The following is a 19,474-nucleotide window of genomic DNA, read 5'->3' as shown; positions in this document are numbered from 1 at the left end:
CGACCCGCCCGTCCGGCCCCTCGGTCACGCCCCGCCCCCGCCGAGGACCCGGCCCGACCGTCGGGCCCCTCGGTCACACACTGCCCCCGCCGAGGACCCGGCCCGCCCCGACCCGCCCGTCGGGGCCGCTCAGTCACACACCGCCGCCACGGCGCCGCAGGCTCGGGTTTATTGCTGCTCGGGGTCCGGACTGGGGAGGGGCGCGGGCCGCCGCGACGGCAAGTCCCCGAGAGCCGAGGAGGGCGGGGACGGCGCCCGCGGGACGCCGGCAGCGAGGCAAGCGCAGCGGCGGGCGACGGCCGGGCTCCTGCCCCGCACGCGGCTCCCTCCTCACCGACGCTGGTTCAGCCCGGCCAGGTTCTTTATCTGTTGGATACGTGGAGAACGGGAAGGAAATTAAAAGGTTGAGCGTTATTAATGGCTCTTGCAAAAGTGCTGTGCAGCTCTTTTGTCCCAGGCAGCTGTGAATCTTTAACACTCAAGGGAAGGGGTCCGCCACCCCCGACGAAAGCAACTCCCACATGATACCGCGCGCCCCTTTCACAGCTGAGCTCTGAACTCAGCCCAGCCCCCCAGCCTGCAAGGATGAGCAGCACTTTTCAATCTGCAAGGTGGAAAGTTGTGCCTCTGGGTACCTGGGCCACGCTCTCCAGCCAGTAAGGCACACGCGTTGCCTTTCGCTCTACTGGGGCCTCTGTTGCTTTCAATACCATCGTGTAGCACATCTTATATTTCAGAGGATGCAGCTGAAGTGATGTTAAGAGTGGCTGTATTTGCTTGTGAGTTTCAAAGTTAAGACAGGATGATAAAAGGTGGGATTTATGCTCAAAAGAGGGTTAATGAAAACAGGTTGGAGAAACATTGCTCTAGCTCCACTCAGGGGAACAGCCCTAAGTATCCCTGAGCGCTATGAGAGCCCTCTCTTACTTTCAAGGCTAGTGGGCGTCAGCTTGTTTTGATCTGTGTGACTGCACTGACAGTAACCTTGTCTATCTGTTTCGAATGAACTTGGAGAGCTCAGTACACCTGCCCAGTGGTTGCAGCTTTGGACTTGGGAGACCTATACTGGTTCCTCCTCAGAGTTAACACACTGATACTTTTGCACTACCAGCTGGCTGCTACCTGTTTCCCTTCGGAAGAATGCTCAGAAAGACTAAACCTCCAACAATGTGACACCAACTGCACAGATGCAATTCATAGTAGAGCATCTTATTGACGTACGGTGAATACTAACAAGTTGCATCTAAATTTCTTTGGTAGAGGATCCTGTAGCGCTTTTGGCAAGTATCGGGAGAAACACTATGGGTGTGAATGCAGAGAGAAGCTGAGAAGCACTAAGAACGTGAAGGGATTCCACCATAGCTGCAGGTGGAAGGAGGTGGGAGAGATCCTTGAGAACTGCATCATACAGTAGAAGTGATTTCTAATTTATGTTTCAGGATCTTTCCTGTATTTGTAAGCACAAAGAAAACCTATTACTGGCAAAAAGGAAATAACTTTGCTGCTATACACAATGGGAAGCGTCCAAATAAATCATCACAGTGGGCCTTGAAGCTCTTTAAAAATCATTCTTAAGTACACAAGGGATTACTTCATGTCCTACAGAAAAATACAGCTACCTTTGCATGGGAACACAGCAGCCTGGGATGCTACCAAGAATGGAATGAATTCTTGGAAGGATATTGCAACCAGCTGAAACCACGAAAGCAACTTCTAGAGGCAGGTCACAATCATGATTGTCTGCCAGGTAGCATTTTGGCCAAAAACACTGGCAGACACCCTAACACGGACAATGAGCTCCCCAGAGGCGGCAGGAGCTTCCATTTGCATTTCAGGCAAGCAGTGCCAACCCAAGCAGTCTTTTCGCAGAATGCAGATTGAGGAAGTAATCCTGCTGTGGCTTAGGGAAAAGCGTCACCTCTTGTGTAGCCACAGGCACACAGATCTCCTGTCAAGATCTCCAATGCAGTGACTGGCAGAGGAAGAGATTGCGCTACAAGACATGGAGAACAGTTGTGTATCTTTATTCTGATCTCCTGTCTCTCGTCCCAATCACTCATCCTGCAGCTGCAGCTTTATTTTTGCGCTGTATTACAAGTGCTTTCACCACAGAATAGCAAACTGATTCCCAACTACACAGAGAGTCATCCTTACACGCAGTGAAGTTACAAAAGAGAAATCTCTTTCTTGCTGTCCTCTAGATTTGGGAGGAAGAACATGCTGACATTAAGCGTGGAAGGGAACAGAAACAATTTTGCCCTTAAAGCCTTGCTGGTTTCAGCATTACTTACAGTAACTGCAGCTCCCATCAATCCCTGGACAAGAGCTTCTCCGGTTGACTGTACCTAGGAGACATGAGGGGAACATGACCTCTAGCCTTCTTCTGCAGTTACACCAAATACAAAGATGTAACAAACATAGATTTGCTACAGCAATGTGCTGATAAAAGCCAAGCACTGCACATTAATAATAGCCAGAGATAAGAAACAAAAAAGGGATTTCCTGGGAACATACATGTCTCCTACTTAAAGGGGCCAGTATGATATAGACCGGTGCCTACATGTCATGTTATTAGACAATACATAAGCATTTATTGGTGCTGAACTGACAGCATTTATGCAATCCCCTGCAAGTATGCAGGTACAAGGTGGTTTCCAAGCAGGCATGTGATGCATGATCGAAAAGCCAGGTCTGTCTGCACATATATTATGGGAGAGGGGAAGAATGCACGTAGACCTTGCCAGTAACATTACCTGCTTAGCTGTATTGCCCATGTTCATAGCATCAGCTACCCTGTTCTCCAGGAAGCGCCAAGTCTCTTCAAAGTCAGGGGATGAGTCCTGCATCATCACCAGTTCTGTGGTGTTGTAGATGCCAGTGAGCACAGCCCGACGAGTGTACCAGTTAAACTGCAAGGGCATGAATTGAGAGAGAGAGAATTGACCTGGATCCTGTAAGGATGCAGTCCACAAAAGCAGACCTGAGAACAACAAAGTAAAAAAGGATAACACCTCTGTCATTAGCAACTGGGCAGCCCTGGCTGAAAGAAACTGCTTAGCGAACAGAGCCCTCGGACTGCACATCCATTCCTGACTTTAACTGTGTAACTTGTCTCTATGATGCAGTGGGCCACCATCCAACAGTGACATCTGACAGCACAGCTGCTCCTGTGGCACCAGACAGAGGTCACAAGTACTTGTAGAAAACTGCTGAACAAAATAGTGAAAATCACCACCACCTGCTTCTGATCGCAAGCAGGCCCCTGCAGCATACAGAAAGGAATTCTCCCTTGCCCAGCTACTAGCTGTGTTGAGCAAGAGCTCATCTTTGCCTCAAAAGACTCTTATCAGGAAATACAAAGTTACAATTCTAGATCTAATCTAGTAGGAAAAAAATCTATATTTAATATTGAACTTCAGTTGTAGTTTGCACCAAATACAAGCACGTAGAAAGGGAATAAACAGATGACAGAACTGAACAAGACATCACAGAGAGATACACCTTTCCCAAATCCTGTCATTGAAATACCAGTATTGCCTGCTGAGCCTCTAAATGCATCGGTATACTGCTGACAGCAATGCTGTAAGATGCATTACAACAATAGGTTACAGCAATGCAAAGATGCACAAAGAGCCCAGAAACTCTCTTCAGTTTTTCCAGCTGCACTTGAATCACTGGCAGACAAAAAAATATACATTTTTAGAAAAATGGGTCTTCAACTTAATTTGCTGCTATTAAGGTGGTTAAACAATTCAGGTACCTTTTAAAAATACTGGCTGTTCCATTCATGACTAAAAAGCGCTGGACAAATGAAAACACTGGTCTGGATTTTGAAAACAACTGTTTGATTGAAAGCTCTACTCTTTGCACCACGACCTGCAAACTTTGTTCCCTCATGTTGCCATCCGCAGCTGGATCTCTCTGAGAGACACGGAGACTGAATTCTTTGTGCTGATTCTCCTCCTGCTCTGAAAAGCACATGAAGGGGTCCCTGAGGCAAGGGTATATACTCTACACAGCTCCTGGCTTTCTGAAGAGGGCTCTACTGCAAGTGACATTAAACTCTTTTACTGGGAAAAGGGGGAGTGTGATCAGTATTGCAGCTCACCAAGAAAACTCCTGCATATCAATCAGAAGGTATAAATAAAAGATTAGAAAAAAAAAAAGCTTAAGAACCTCTTCTGTTGCTTGAGTCAGTGAGGGGACTTCAGGAACAGCTCAGTGCAGGCACTGACTCTGATGTGTCACTGTGACTTTCATAACCCATATGGGACTTGCAGTTCCTGATGCAATCACAACCTTTCAGTTCTTTTCTGGTTTATTCCTTTAATTTTTCCCTCATCTTATTTATTTTTCACTGCAGTAGCTTCTCTTTTATGCTTACATAAAAGAAGTTTATTAAAGTAGTTTGTTAAAATAGTTCCTTTAGTTTTTCCCATCTCTCCCTACATCTCTAGGAATTAAAATAATTTATTAATTGCTTTAATTAAGGTTATAATTTTCTTTTATTTCCTGCCAGAAAGATGAAAGCTTTAATAAGCTATTGGTATTTTTAGGTAGATTCTTTAAAGCTTTTCAAGTAAAATCAGGGAATACTATTGCTGGTGGAAAAGACAGCTGCTTCAATAGAGATATATTTCTTGCTAATTGAATATTGGATCAACTTTTAGTCACTAGTTCAAAATTTCAGCAATTTTGTCTGGGTTCTAAAAAAAAAAAATGCTTACAAATAAATCTAGGAAAGTAGGTCCCTTTGATTTGCCTAAAAAGTGAGTCTCATTGGCTCCTAAGTCTCTTTGGAAATTAGAATATAGCTTCTGAAGCCCCTTAGGTGCTTCAGAAAATGTCTTCCCCATTCAACAAACGGATTGTTGCAAGAGAGACACAGGTCAATGCCTATTGCAATCCTTCATTTTGCTGAAGCGCAGAGCCCTAACCAGCCTATCACAAAGACTTACATCCGTGGACTGGTCTCCAGCGTAGTGCCATATATCATCAATCATGCTGGTGAGGAGGTTGAGGCTGGAAGGGATGTTATGTGGGAGCAGCAGGATGCTCAGAGCCTGAGAAGGACATACACAGATAAACGGAAGAGTCAAAGAGAGAAGGACATAGCATCAAACAAATCAACATTTCTTTGCTCTGGTATCTTTTCCCTACAGCAATTGACTTGCCTGCATCTCCCATGGCAAGTCCTCCAAGCTCCATCCAACTGGCACTGGTCTTTCCGAGAAGTGAGACTTGTGAGGAATGTACAGTGTGGCAGCTGAGCTCACAGCTTGGCATGTACTGGAGCCCGAGTTCTCTGCTCAGCTCTGATGCCAGTGTTTTGGCTCTCCTGAGCTGCCTCTCCAGGCATGGAAACTCAGTACAGGCTGAGCTGACTCACACTTGTGCTGTGTCCCTACAGGCAGGGCGTCAAATCCCTTGGTTCTCTGAATTCGAATGTGGACTCAAACCCAGCTACCAAGGGCAGAATAAACGTAGCCATGATGGCCCTACTGAGATCTTGTAGCCTCTCAAGAATGTAGTAACATATAAGCCAGGAAGAGTCACAAACCAACCACATCCTTGACAAGACAAGTTATGCTAGCAAAGACCTGAATCCAGTCTTCTCTCTGCCCAGGGAGCGCTGGATTCAGTGGTCCAGAGACCAGCAAGGGTTAAATTGGCCAACAAAGGTTAACTTTGTAGCAACCTCTTTGCCCAATGGAAACTCTTTATTTTTCACTATGGCACAATCCCCTTCTGACCCTGGGAAGAATGGCTTGAGAGTTAAATCCGAATTTTGGAGCAAAAACACCTCTCAGTTTATAGAGCTACCCTCCTCAGATTGTCAAGCGTTCCTCATTCACACGCTAGGCAGGGCAGTTTCTTGCAACAAAGCAGTAGTTCTGCCTTTCCAAGTTTCAGGTGATGCCAGCGCAGCTGCAACAGTGCTGCAAGGAGCCTAACTTGCAGGGACGCTGCAAGTACAACTCAGCGGAGACACAGCTTATCCCCTGGGGATCCCAGATGGGTGGAGTGAACAATGGAGAGGATTGCCTTTCTGGAATTGCAAGAAATAGTGTTGTTCTAAAGACACCTTTAATTGCCTCCTTCCAAGGGTGCTCTCCTCTTGAAAGCTACAAATCCTTTGAAACACCTGTTGAGGATTTCATTTACAGCCTTGAACTAGTCTGGTGGAGAGACTGTGTTAAAGGCCACAGGATGTTTGAAATGCGTACAAGAAAAACAATCCTTATATTCATTTTATACCTGGGGCCACTTCTCAATATACGGAATCAGCATCCTTAGTCTGGCTTCCACAGCATCTCTCAGGAATTGATCTGTAGTCTTCTTTCTGGAAGAGGAAAAAATACAAATATGAAGAACATCTAGGTTAAACTTAAATCTGAACTTGAAAAAAAAATAATAACCCAACAACCTCTGTCCCTCTGTCCTGCATCAGCAAAAGAGGTACAAACTTACGTGTCCTTCCTACCTCTGGGCCAACTCTGTCAGAGAAGGTGGGCTTATTTGGATAAGTTACACTTTTACTGAAAGTATCTGTCTAGGATAACCCCTCTGTCTATCCAATACCTAACGCTTGCGTGCCAAGGAAGGCATGTTTTTATGCCCAGTACTCACTCTGTTTCGCCCAGCTGCACTAGTTTTTGTTCCTGCTCCAGCAGCTCGGAGAGCTTGGTGTTGCACTGAGACACAAAGTGCAGGATCAGTTCACTGCCATCATTGTGAAACATCCCTGCTGCAGCAACAGAGAGACCCAGGGTCTGCAGGGAAGAAGAGAGAAGGATAGACCAGGTCATACATTACTAAGCAGGATCCTGCTAGGAAAAATTTTGTATTTATTTTGTATATGATTTCATGTGATTTTAAATAAAACAATACTGCATCAAGAAGCTCTTCCTGTACGTCTATTCCTCTCTTTAGGATCACTACTGTATGTTGTGCCTTAGTTTAACTTTGACAGTGCTATCTGGTAGTAGCTGGGATTTGTTTCTGCCCAGTATCATTTGCTGGCAATAACCACCCTGACTAGGGTGCGTTGCCCAAGAGTATGTGGGGGAAGCATGCAGGCCTAGTTGTCTTTGAACTTCAGCTCCATCCAGTTTTCAACTGGTTCTTTGCTTCTCTCCCCACATACCTTGGCTCCCTCTGCAATGGCTTCTGCAGTCCAGCCATGTTCAGGCACAAACTCCAGCGCTGCTGTGAGGATTCGATGCTGCAGCTGCTCCTCGCTCTCATAGTCCTCAGACTCCTGGCCGCCCTGGCCAGTGTAACTATGAGAAGGTATTGTTACAGTGAGGGGAACGTCACTATCAAACATCAGCAACCTGGACTCTAGCGTTCATTCACTGCCACCACTGTGTGCAGACACACCTCAAGATCTGCTCATTTAGTACAAAATCCCACCTCTTCCTCTAAAATCCTTGCCATTCTGGAAAAAGGATTCTTAATCAACCTTTGTCATGAGGGAAAAGAGAGAAATAAGGGAGGTCTCAATCGAGATGGTTATCTGGAGACTGATCAGGCTCAGATATGACCCTCCTTTAAAACAAACAAACAAACTAACTAACTAACTCTACACTAACTACAAGCGTTTCCAACAGAGGCTTTATGTTTATGGACAACGTAACTGTAAATTTACAGAAAAAAAAAATCAGAAGCGAAGGCTTGTGCTTTGCAGACTACAGAGGTTCCTTCTTGACAGCAAGTTCGATCTTCACTCTGCGACGGCCAGCGGAATTTGCACTGTCAGAGCAAATCAGATCTCCAGCTGCTGAAGTCTGACGCTCCGGGATAACTCTAGATCTCGCTGTCTTTGAGCAGATGCGAGTTTCAGCATAGCAAGGCCTTCCAATCCCACAGTCAACAGGACAGCACTAGAAATAGCTAGGTAAATTACCTGGGGCGAGGGCCCTGATGTTCCTGTTCAGGCTGGCGATCTGAAGGATGTGAATCAAACTGCTGCTGAGAGGAAGATGCTGATGGCTCCTTCTTGTGCTCATCTGAGGCTCTCCTCAGCGCAGCTGAGGCATGGAAGGCACGCTGGGGTGGGTAGAGCTGACACCTGACCACTGAAATGGAAACCAAGAGAGTCAGCTGTCTCCTTCAAACAAGAGAAAGGCACGGGAACATAACGTGAAGAGAACTGTGGCAAACACTGCTGAAAGACCCAGCAAATTGTGGAGGGAGACAGTATTTTTCTACTTCAGAGAAAAACCCCTCTCAGCTGAGGATTACATTTACTTGATGAAAATAAAGGGAAAATATTTTGTGAGAAAGAGCACGCTGCAGATAGCACTTATTCCACAGAAAGGAGTTTCATAATCTTGCACCGGAAACCAGGCAAACAAACATTCGTCGGAGTCCTGCACAGCATGCCTTCTCTCCTTTTTGGTCCACAGTGCAAGAGATGAGTTAGAGGGAGGTGTTGACCACTGAGCATGGGACAAGGCATAAGTCCCAACACTCAGAAGAGATAGCAATCTTAACAGATACAACATGCTGATCACTGGGTTTATTTCTAAGATGACTCAAAGACAACGCATCTTTCAATTATAGCTATTCTATGAGAATTTTTAATTTAACTGCTTCGAGGTTTTGTTTTTAATAAGCTTGGGTTGCATGTATTTTAAAGGGACAGATGTGACCTGCTCTTAAAAAAAAAACCCACCCAACTCTAACTCCTGGCTTTCCTGAAAACCCACTCATTTTCCTTTGCAAACTCAAAGGAAACCAATCTCTTACTTCAGTTTTCTGGTAAATGTCACACAGTGATGAAAAAAGAACAAATAAGCTGGGCAGCTGTTTTACTGAATTCCTTTGCTAGCTATTCTGAGAGCCGTGTCAGGCTGTACGCAGCTGAAGGAGCGTGCACGGCTTGTTATGTAAGTGCCAGAGCGGGAACTAGACTAGGACAAGATTAAACTTGCACGCGGCTGAAAACTAGCTAAATTGTCACATAACATTTATATGCAGATCAGTGACTTTTCTCACGGCCACCGGTCCAATTGCTCTTCATCGGGGGGGGGGGGAGGAGTGATTTTTGCTGGCCGGAGCGTGCGGCCCAGGTCAGAGATCCTGCGAGTTCATCCTCCAGGGAAAGATCACGTATACAGTACAAGAGAGCTTTACCCAGCGCGCAGAAAGGTTTAACAGGCCGATCTGCTGAGCATCAAAAACGAGTTTCTTCACGTCTTAACCCTAACAGCTAGCGTGTTTTAAAAGCAGACCTATGTGGTACCCTTCACCCGAAGGAACCTTTATCAGCGAGGTCACTTGCCTCCAAGCTTCGCAACCACTGAAGGGCCACGCGCGAGCTGCAGCCCCTCGTGCAGCAGCAACCGACCACGAGGCAGGGCGTCCTGGCTGCCCGCACGGACGCCAACACAGAGTCGCGACCGGCTCCCGGGCCGAGGCCCGCAGCCTGCTGCTGTCCTTTGCCGCGCCAGGCGGCCAGCGCCTCGCCAGCGCGGCCGGGGCCGGGGCCGGGGCCGGGGCCGGGGCCGAGCCACCTCAGCGCGGCGACGCCGCCCGCCCGCCTTGGCGTCGAGCGGCAGCCCCACGCGGCCCGCACCCGGCCGAGGCGCCATGGCAGCCCCGGGCGGCCCGCTCCGCCCCGCCCCGCCCCGCCCCGAGGGGCTCGGCCCGGCCCGCCCCGCCCGAGCCCCGCGGGGGGCCGCCCCTGCGCCGCGGGCGGGAAGCCCCGTCGGGCCCTGGCGCCCCCTGCCGGCGGCCCCGCCGCTGCCCTTCACCTCACCTTCCCCTCCCCCCGCCCCGCCCCGCCCCGCCCCGCCCCGCGCGCCCAGGCACGCGCGCGTCCCCCCCCCCCACCCCGCCCCGGCCCCCCCGCCCCCCTCACCCGGGCGGCCGCGCCACAGCCGCCAGCCCGCGCGCCGCAGGCTGCCCGCCGCCGCCGCCGCCATCTTGGAAGCGGGCAGAGGGCGATGACGTTGCGGGGGGCGGGCCGCGGGGTGACGGCGTCAGACGGAGCCGAGCGGAGCCGCGCGCGTCGCTGAGGTGAGCGGGGCCGCGGGGGGGCGGCCGGGCCGGGCCGGGCCGGGGGGGGGGGGGCGCCTCTCCGCAGCGGCGCCGCCCGACCCCCTGGAGCCACCCCTGCCTTTCCCCCGGGAAGGGTTGCGGTGCGTCCCCTTCGTTGGCCGATAGTCTGCCTTGTCCCCTTAGAAACGCCCCCCCGAGGCCTCGCCTCAGGCGTCGCCCCGGGCGGCTGCTGCCGGGGGCGGGGGGGGGCGCGGGGAAAGGGGCTTTCTTGGCACTTTCCTCTCAAAACAACCCCGCCAACCCCGCCGCCTTCTTCGGCCTCCCCGGCGCGTTTTAACCCCTGCCGGAGGGTTAATGTGTCAGTCAGCCCGGCGCCTCCCTTTTCGCTATAGGGAGGCGCGGGGGCGGCGGGCTCCCCGGGGCGACCGCCCCGACGTGGTGAAACCTGCCGAGGTTCCTTGCTCGGGAGCACGGCGCGTTTCACCTTCAAAGAGAGAGTTACAGCTTCAAAAGAAAGCTCCCTGCCTCTCCCAGCAGCTTTACTCTGCCTCTGCAGCTTTACTCTGCCGTCAGCGTTGTGCTGGGAAGGACAGGTAGCCCGAGATCAAAGGCTCTAGGCCTTTGTCTGAAGCAGCGGTTGAGAGAGCTGGGCTGGGGGGGAAGCCCTTCGCGCTTGAGAGGCCCCAAGGCTTCTCATGACCGCGTAGCTGCTGTGGCTGAAGTCAAAGAAATAACCTTGATGATGTTCGTCACATCATTGTGCAACTCCCAGGCCTGTTAGCTGCTTGTCAGGCCAGCAAGAAATGAAACCTCGTGACTTATCTGCTGAACATGTCTCTTCTCAAATAAACTGGAATATTTCCTGTTTTCCTTGAGAAACTAGTTTTTATTACCATTCATTCAAATACTTGCTTTTCATCCCAGCTGTGAAATTCCTGCATGTAGCTAATTCCAAAAGCCTACAAACTGTTACTTGCTCCGTGGCTTAGAGGTTTAGTCTTCCCTTTCTGCATGAGGGAATGTATTTAAAACATTCAGTAACCATAGATCCAGTTTAGTTGTTGCCTGCCACACTGAACTGAGTCTTAGATCACCAGAAGCTTCTTGGTTTGCACCATGAGACACTGAGCTCTCTGAACACTTCAGTTTGCACTTTTGATGTACGGGGTATCTTGGAGAACAGAAGATTTGTTAAGCTATCAAAGCTGGAAACCTTCGTTATTGTTTAAAACTCTTTCCTCACCCTGTTTTGGAGAGTAACAGTCCTGAGCCTCAAGGGCTGTTAAATGTATGTGAAATTAAGATAAGGACCCCCCTTCCCCCAGCATACTGTCTGCTCAGTCCTCCAGCCACCTCCCTGATGTGGCACTAAGGAACCTAATTGTAACTGGCAAGAATCCTCCTTGCTTGTGACAGAAGAAAGTTAGTGCTCATCTTATCCATGATGACACAGCCAAACATTGTGATGGCTTAGCAAGCCAGGTCTTTGTATTCTAAAGCTGGAGATGTTTAAAAGAATGAAGACAGTGTAGGCTGCTACACATAACCTTGCATTTTAAATAAGCTCCTCCTACTACTGGAAGCTATGGGGCCAAAAGTATTCCCCCATGGCCACATGGAGAGCTTAACTTGTGTGTGTCTGACAGTCGTTCTTAGCCGTTACGCTAACTGAAGACACGCTGTAACATCATGTCTTTGAGGATTCCAGTAGCTTCCCAGTTTCTTTCGAGTATGTTTCAAGGGGTGCATGCAGACTGGTATCATTGTTTATATAGCTTGGGCTCTGACTGAAATCACTCTCCTTATACTGTGCTGGCATTATGTTTGAGACCTCCTGGGATGTCTTATTTGTGAGGCTGCCTTGAAAGGATGCAAATTGATACTGCAAGGGGAAGGCTCAACTATGGCACTCCAGAATGCCCAGTGATTCTGGTAGATATCCACGATGCCCAGTGTTGATCTGATTTCTGGTAATGACTTTGCATATAACTGGCTCTGCCAAAGCGAGCATGTAGCTTGCATCTGATCAGAAGAAACAATGTGCAACTAGCATGTTCCACAGTGCTCTCTGTTCCCCATGGTTGTGTTAAATTACAAAGGAAGTAGATTGGACTGGATGAGTGAAGTGAAAGAGGCTAGGTAATTTGTTTCAGTAGTCTGCACTTATGTGTACAGGGGACTTTTTGTTTCAGTAGTCTGTGCTTCTCTAAGTACAGGTGACCATATGATGAGCTGTATAAGTGATACCTTTGTAATGCACGTTTTCTTTGGACTCCATCAGAAATATGATATTTATTAAAATGCTGGTGCAGAGACAGGTTTCTCAAGGCTGTCACATGTCACTTATTCTCATGTACAGTGGAAACGTACACCCACTAGGTCATGTTCAGAGCAGAAGTGACAAGCTAGTGTTTAACGTCAAATAGTTGTCACTAGTCTGGAATTCTAGAAATCTCTGTATAAGTCTTTATTCAAATCTTTAAGGAAAGTAGGCAAGATCTTTTTTTTTTTTTTTTTTTAACAAGGCTTGCAGTCTCCCTAAGAAACAGACCTCCTAACTAGAGAGAAACTCAGTTATGCTCTTAACTGTAGACATTTCTTAATGCTGCATTAACTCTCAGCTTGTGGGGACTCTGTGCTGCCTGTCTTCTGAAAATAATCCCATTTATTACAAGAAGACAGTGCTCTGTGGATTAATTCACGCTCCTTGGAGGTTTTCTGGTTTTCTTAGCCTTCTTCACGGAATCCCAGAATAGTTAGCATTGGGAGGGACCTCTGGAGAGCATCTGGTCCAACTCCCTGCTCAAGCAGGGTCATCTAGAGCAGGTTATCCAGGACTGCATCCGGTTGAGTTTTGAATATCTCCAAGGGTGGCGACATCTCTTGCCATCCTCCCATCAGGTATTTATACACTTTGATAAGATTCCCCCAGAGCCTTCTCCAGCTTGAACAGTCCCAGCTCTCTCAGCCTCTCCTCATGTAAGAGGTGCTCCAGTCCCTTAATCGCCTTGTCCGTCTCATTCCTGTCCATCTCTTCCTCACCACCCATTCTCCCGTCTGTCCCTGTCAGGTTTGGTGCTGCTGCAGAAATGGGGGAGTACGGAATCGCACCTGGCCAGCGTGTTGCCATCGTCTGGGACGCCTCCTCGCCAGTTGAGGCACTGAAGGATTTGGTGGATAAGATTCAAGCGCTGGTGGGAGCTGATATTCGTGTGGCTGTGGAAAACATTCACCAACTGTCTCAGTGTAAGAATGATCTTATTTTTTTCACTACTCTAAAAGGAGAAGGTAGTTTCATTCTATGAGCTGCCCTGGTTTCTGGATGGGCATTCAGAATAATGATACCAGAAACTAGCTCTTACCTCTGGCAACACAGCAAAGAAGGTAATTCACCCTGGTCGTGCTTTTGCTGTTGTACGCAAGCATAAGAGATGTGGAAAGAGGGTGAGACTGATATATTAAGCAAGAGTGTGTGTGTGTATGTATATAAAATTGTATCACCTTACGTCTTCATCTCTCTTTCTTTTCAGCGGCTCATGGGGAGTCCAGTTTCGATGTAATTCTCTCTGGCATGGTGCCAGGTAGTACAGTGCAGCACAGTGCAGATGTATTGGCAGAAATAGCTCGGATACTTAAGCCAGGGGGCCGTGTCCTCCTGAAAGAACTGGTGGTTACAGAATCAGGTGAGAGAATCTGCACTAGTTTTGCTTTCAAGCCAACCAAAGAAATCCTTGTGCGGATTAGGCTGAAATGAAAGGGGCAGGAACACTGACTGACATTCAAAGTAAAGACTTTCATTCTCCTCACACACTAACCCGAATAGCGAAGTTTTTATCCTGTGTTTAAGTTGGTAGCCATCAGAGATGCCTACAGGGATTTTCCTTCTATCAAAAATGCAGAATAGGCTTGTTCCTAAACACATAGAAAAGTTCAACGGACATTGGTCTTCTACGAGATTTTGTAGAGTTAAATATTGCTACAGGCGTTGCATTTTTGAAGAGCTTCTGAACTGATTTTGAAAATAGATGTCCTGAGAAAAGTACTGTGCCTTTAGATGTAACAAGTTAGCAAGAAATGCTGAGAGAGACTGTCCCAGAAGTCAGCTGAGAATCTGTTATTTAGAAAAGGTAGAAATATTTGGATTAAGTCTTAAGAATGAAGCCAGAGCACCTGCAGGTGTTGCATGGGACAGCTGGAGGAATACACGAGGAGGTGGATACAAGATTATTTCTCTGCCTTAAGCGTGACCTACATTCAAACCTTGCTAGCATAGTGAGTTGGTTCAGGCTGGAAGGAGGAAATAATTCCCTACCTGATAAGAATAGAAGCATCCGTGCTGACTATGTTTTTTGTTGGCATAATCTACAGTGCTGAAAATGGTGGATTAACTGGCAGCAGAAAACTCCTCCTTGAAGTTAGGAGGATCTGCCAATGTATTGGAACTGGTAGTGGCTCTGCAGTGCTGTTCCCCTTACAGGGGAACATTTCTGGGACACGGGAAAGAACTTGGAAAGTCTAGAGTAGATGGGATTTCTTGTTTCCAAAGTCATATCTGACAGGCAGGAATTTGGTGGACTTGGAATAAAATGCAAGTGGGACTAGTGCGAGAAGGTGGGTGGATTTTGTTCAGTGCTATTCCGTGCCCAAGGAAAGAGGCCTATAATGAGTTTATGATTAAATAGTGATTAGTAACTTTTGCCTACTGGAATGAGCTCTTGAATATTATGTTTCTGAATATAACGTTCATGTAGGAGTCCATGTTTTGAAAACTTCATGAGTTATTCACTTTAATATGTGAAAATGTTTTTTGGGAGGGAGGTTTTCTTTCTTTCCTTTTTTTTTTATGGGCATTCATTGGGTTCAGGAAGGTTTCAGCATATATAGAACAGCTGCAGAGCTAGAACCAGCTCTGTAACCTCAGGTCATTATTCTAATGAACAAGCTGCTGACTCTCTGTTCTGATTCTCTATGAACTGGAGAGGGCCCATTTTAAACCAAAGGTTTGGCTTGGGTGCTTACTTACAAAGCTTCTTGCTCTTCCGTGTTTCAAGCACCACATCTGTTTCTCAATGACCTCTATTCTTACTCTTCCCTCCTCTTACCTCCTGCTTTTCTGTCTTCCAGGAAACAGCAAAATCAAGACAGCAGCCAAACTTCCCACAGCTCTGACTCTCTCTGGGCTGGTGGAAGTGAAGGAGGTATGTGTGTACTAACTGCATCAAGAAATTCCCTCATGCTGTTATCTTGAAAGGTAGATTAGGGATTTCTGAAAGACTTGCTATGTATTAGCTCTTTAGCCACCCAGGTTTGCTCTGAATATGCATAGACACTGCCTGCCAAAAAAACTTACTGCAAAGGTGATGTTTTTCTTTAGGGTTGAAAATAAAAGGGAACTTATCTCTTATCATGACTGCTGTCTGGCATCATGCTGAACAGCTCTTTCTGATACACTGCGGCTGAGACTCACCTATCCTCTGTTCTGGGGGATGAGCAGCCAGAGCCAAAGGGAGCCAGACACAGCCAATGATGTATGTTCATAGCAATTCTGGACCGGGCACTGAAATAACATGGTTCTGCATGAGGTTAACCCAAGATCTTGCGTTGCAGCTGCAAAAGGAACCTCTGACCCCAGAGGAAGCCCAAGCGGTCCGAGAGCATTTGGGTTACCAAGGCAATGACCTTCTCATTGTTCAGATAGAAGGCAGGAAACCAAACTTTGAAGTGGGATCCTCAAGTCAGCTTAAACTTTCCTTTGCCAAGAAACCTGGTCCTTCAGGTAAGGATTTATGTGTACTGAATGTCTGCAGTGCCTGCCTCTCAAGTGACAAGCATCTCTTGAAGGAGTGAGACAGCTCTGGGGTTGGGAGTGCTACAGTAAGAAGTGCAAACTTACAGAGTGGGGCTTTCCAGAGTTGTTTGAACTCCATTTATTGGTGGTAGACGGGACAATTGCTGGAGTGGCAACCATCTCTTTCTTTGTTTTGGCTCCAGGGAAGCCCTCTGTGGACCCGGCTACTGCTAAGCTGTGGACTCTCTCTGCCAACGATATGAATGATGAAGAGATGGTACCTATATTTATTTGTGAGGCTTTGCTGTTGTTCCCTCTCCCTTCTGTTCTTTCCTACTCTAAATAGTTTCAGCCCTGCCACTTGGCAAGCTTTACAACTTCAGAGGTAGAACAACATCCCTGGGGCAAAATTTCTCGGCCACTATATGAGATCTTGGGTGCCCAGAGGTGCAGTGAGTGTGGAGAGGAGACACAGATAAGAGGGCAGGGCTGCAGCACTTTAAAGTTAATGCTATTCAGATAGTACCATTTCTTTGAACGTAATGGAGCAATGTCATTGCCTACTGGCAAGTCCCTTTCCTGGATCTTGTCTTCCATGGTTTGTTTCCAGGATCTTCTGGATTCAGATGAGCTGTTGGATTCAGAGGACTTGAAGAAGCCAGATCCATCATCCCTCAGAGCTCCATCTTGCAAAGAAATGGGCAAGAAGAAAGCCTGCAAAAACTGGTCAGTGTTGGGATTAGCCTATTGGTGAATCTCTTAAATGTAACATTGAGCCCTTAAAAGTTGTACCATTTTAAAAAAGATTGTAGGCACTTTCTTTTCTTCAAAGCATAATTCATTTTGTTTGTATATATTTTTGTCTTAGCAATTTGAATGCAAGTCCAAATACAATAAGAATTTTTAAGGTGTTAAATGTAGAAATGTTGGCCAGGTAAAGTTCCTTTGCCTGACTCTTAAAGTGTTCAGCATGTTAGTTGCCCTTTGAGCACCTTAGGGCTTGCTTTATTTGAAGAGTTGTGGAGGTTCAGCAATACCAATCTAAACATTCACTAAACTTAACTAAAAAAGAAAACGATTTTGATTAAGCAGTTCACGATAAAAGTTAGTCCGGGTACAGAAAGGCAATTCTAAAAGCATCTTCACCTCACCTTTAGGCTAGCTACACTGAAACTGCTAGAAAATGACTGCACTGATATCATGAGCAGTCTTCTTGGGGGTAGAGGATGGCCGTGCAGTTTATACAGCCTTCATTAAAATCCTGGTTCTTTCTCAGATTTCCAGTAGAAATAATCCATGTAGGCTTAAAAAGATCACCAAGTACTTTAGAGTCATTTTCCCACTCGGTTTCAACCAGAGGAATGTACTTCAGCACTTGTTTTTTAAACCGTGGTGTCATAGAACAAAGTGAAAAATGTGAAATTCCCAGGATCAGCTGGGTCCTGTGACAGAGTGAGGGCTGTTACCTGTTGTGTGTGAGCAGGGCTGGAACAGGTTTTGGTGACCTGTAACCTTTAAGCAGAAAGATGCAGGTGATTTCTTTATTTTCTGCAGCACATGTGGCCTGGCTGAAGAGCTGGAACAGGAGAAGAAGAGCTCACAACCCAAATCTGCCTGTGGAAATGTAAATGATCACTTTTATTTCTGCACTGTGGTTTGTACTGCACAATCTGTGTCTAGGAACTATCCTCCTGAGTGACTGCTCCCTAAGCTGGCTTTCTGTTTTCAAACGCTGCCTATGCAGACTTTGCACAGCTCCTTGTCCTGCTTGTCTCGGCTTTTAAAACAGCCTGCTGTCCTGTGCCCACAGGCTCCTTATCACGCTGTGCTCTCTGTTACAGCACACCACCACCCGTGTAGGAGTCGGAGTGAACAGTGAACCTTTACCTCCCCACTAGCATGCTAATCAGTGATTTGCCCATTGAGGATCACCTTAAGTGGGAGCGCAGGGGGAATCGGTGGTGGTTAGGGAGCTACTGAAGCCCAGCATGCAGCAGTGCCTCGGTGATGCCGCCCTCCTGCGGGGCTGGGGTGGAAACTGGCTTCTTTTATGTGTGTGCAGGGCCCTGCCACAGCTCTGCTAACTGACCTCACCAAGCATATGTTGAGAGGAGGCAGAAGGGAAGTGGTTTCTGTGCTGAGACATACTGAAAGTGGATCATCTCTCTAGCTGGATACACCATATCGCAGTGGGAGAGAACTGAAAATTGCCCCTGGTTTTTGTCTGAACAGAAAGTGCTTTTTCTTCTCTTGCCAGTGCTACCTGGGGGATGCCTTCCGCTGTGCCAGCTGCCCTTACCTGGGGATGCCAGCATTCAAACCTGGAGAGAAGATTCTTCTGAAAGAGAACCAGCTGCATGATGCCTAACAGAAAGACATTTCTGAGTGTCCTGCAAAGGACTCCTCTGCTTTTCCATCAGTCTCAGATGCAGAGCTTCTTCCAGACCTCTTCATCCTCTCAAATTCATGCTCTCCAGCCAATACTCCTCATAGGGAGGGACACTGTGGGCACTGACACTGCTGTGAGCTCATCAGATGTAATCATCCTGGGGGTATCTAATAATCTTTGATGGCAGGTGGTCTTGTATATATTAGACTTAATGTTGCGCCCTGTTTTAGCTGGCTTGACTTGATACTGAGATGCTGTCCATCACAGCATGTCCCACTAGGAGAGGGAAGTGGAATTGAGTGTCAGGCTGACTTATGTGTGCGTGGCAGGAGCCTTGTTGGTACTTCCCCTAGCCCATGTCGTACCGCTCCTTGCCATAATTATCTCTGGTGAATCAGCAGCTCTGGCTTAGCTCTCAAGGTGACATTAGGCTCCTGCTCTCTTGGAAATTTGAATCTGCAGTTCCTTACCATGTGAAAGTGGCTCAGTAGCTCCTGTTGGAAGTCAGGAGTAGTAAGTACACTTAGCGATGTACGTGGAACTCCTTCACAAAGTTTGGCAGGCGTGATGAATTTCCAAGTGTTTTCGGAGCCTGCCAATGGTTCCCCCCTCCCTATTTCCATCAAAATGAAAAAAGATTCACTCAGATTGAGAAACCTCTTGCCCTTAAGGCAGGGAGTGGATTAAACAGGATCCCTTCATTATTCCCTCACACCTTTCCATCCTGCATGAACTGGTAGCACAAGGGTAATCTGAGATTGTCACCTCTTTCAGTGGTTACCAAGTGAGTTACCTGCAGTGTCCAATAAGTGAGAACATAGCAATAACTTAATTTCTGGATGATCTGTGGTCAATTTGCTTCCTCTCCATGAGATACTGACAGCTCTTTATTTATTTGCATAATTACTGCTAGTGAAGCATCCACACAGGTGCAGGATGAAGGAGCTGTCCTTGTTCTGTGCCAGGCTTTCCCCTATCCAGGGAAGGAAAGATGGGAAACCCAAATCCAGTGTCTCAAAAGGGGATTGCTCTGTTTGGAGCTGCCACTCTACAGAATGTAACTTCTTGTCGCTATGCTGCCTGAGCTACACAACAAACTCATACAGGGAGTTGGGATGGGAGGCTCAGTTCTTAAAATAAATGTGACCGATAATAAAGCATCTGTTTTAAAACTGATGTTAGTGGCATTCGAAACGTACGTCTCTCCTTTTACTCAATCTCTACTCATTTACTCTGAGCTTGGGTCTGTTTGTGATTTCTGGAACTGTTAAAGAGTTGGGTCATATGGT

The 19,474-nt window shown here is 47.3% G+C and overlaps 2 protein-coding genes across 2 annotated transcripts; one reads left to right on the top strand and one right to left on the bottom strand.

Annotated features, from left to right (window-relative positions):
- Positions 1-147: 147 nt before the first annotated feature.
- Positions 148-9,983, bottom strand: COQ9 (coenzyme Q9). Its single transcript, XM_068955794.1, has 9 exons — positions 9,869-9,983; positions 7,910-8,081; positions 7,148-7,283; positions 6,631-6,773; positions 6,259-6,343; positions 4,959-5,063; positions 2,754-2,909; positions 2,292-2,345; positions 148-366 (listed from the first exon to the last, which is right to left on the bottom strand). Exons 1-9 carry the CDS (start codon positions 9,930-9,932, stop codon positions 331-333), a joined length of 951 nt encoding a protein of 316 aa, XP_068811895.1. The 5' UTR covers positions 9,933-9,983; the 3' UTR covers positions 148-330.
- On the top strand, positions 9,900-19,361 carry CIAPIN1 (cytokine induced apoptosis inhibitor 1). Its single transcript, XM_068955795.1, has 9 exons — positions 9,900-10,026; positions 13,079-13,254; positions 13,539-13,691; positions 15,133-15,206; positions 15,616-15,784; positions 16,000-16,073; positions 16,407-16,522; positions 17,351-17,420; positions 18,054-19,361. The coding sequence occupies exons 2-9, from the start codon at positions 13,098-13,100 to the stop codon at positions 18,162-18,164; spliced, it is 924 nt and encodes a 307-aa protein (XP_068811896.1). The 5' UTR covers positions 9,900-10,026; positions 13,079-13,097; the 3' UTR covers positions 18,165-19,361.
- The last annotated feature ends 113 nt before the right edge of the window (positions 19,362-19,474 follow it).

Source organism: Struthio camelus, chromosome 10 (genome assembly GCF_040807025.1).
Source record: "Struthio camelus isolate bStrCam1 chromosome 10, bStrCam1.hap1, whole genome shotgun sequence".
Taxonomy (NCBI): domain Eukaryota; kingdom Metazoa; phylum Chordata; class Aves; order Struthioniformes; family Struthionidae; genus Struthio; species Struthio camelus.
The sequence above is the reverse complement of the archived record's forward strand: the minus strand, read 5'-3'. Positions and strand labels throughout refer to the sequence as shown.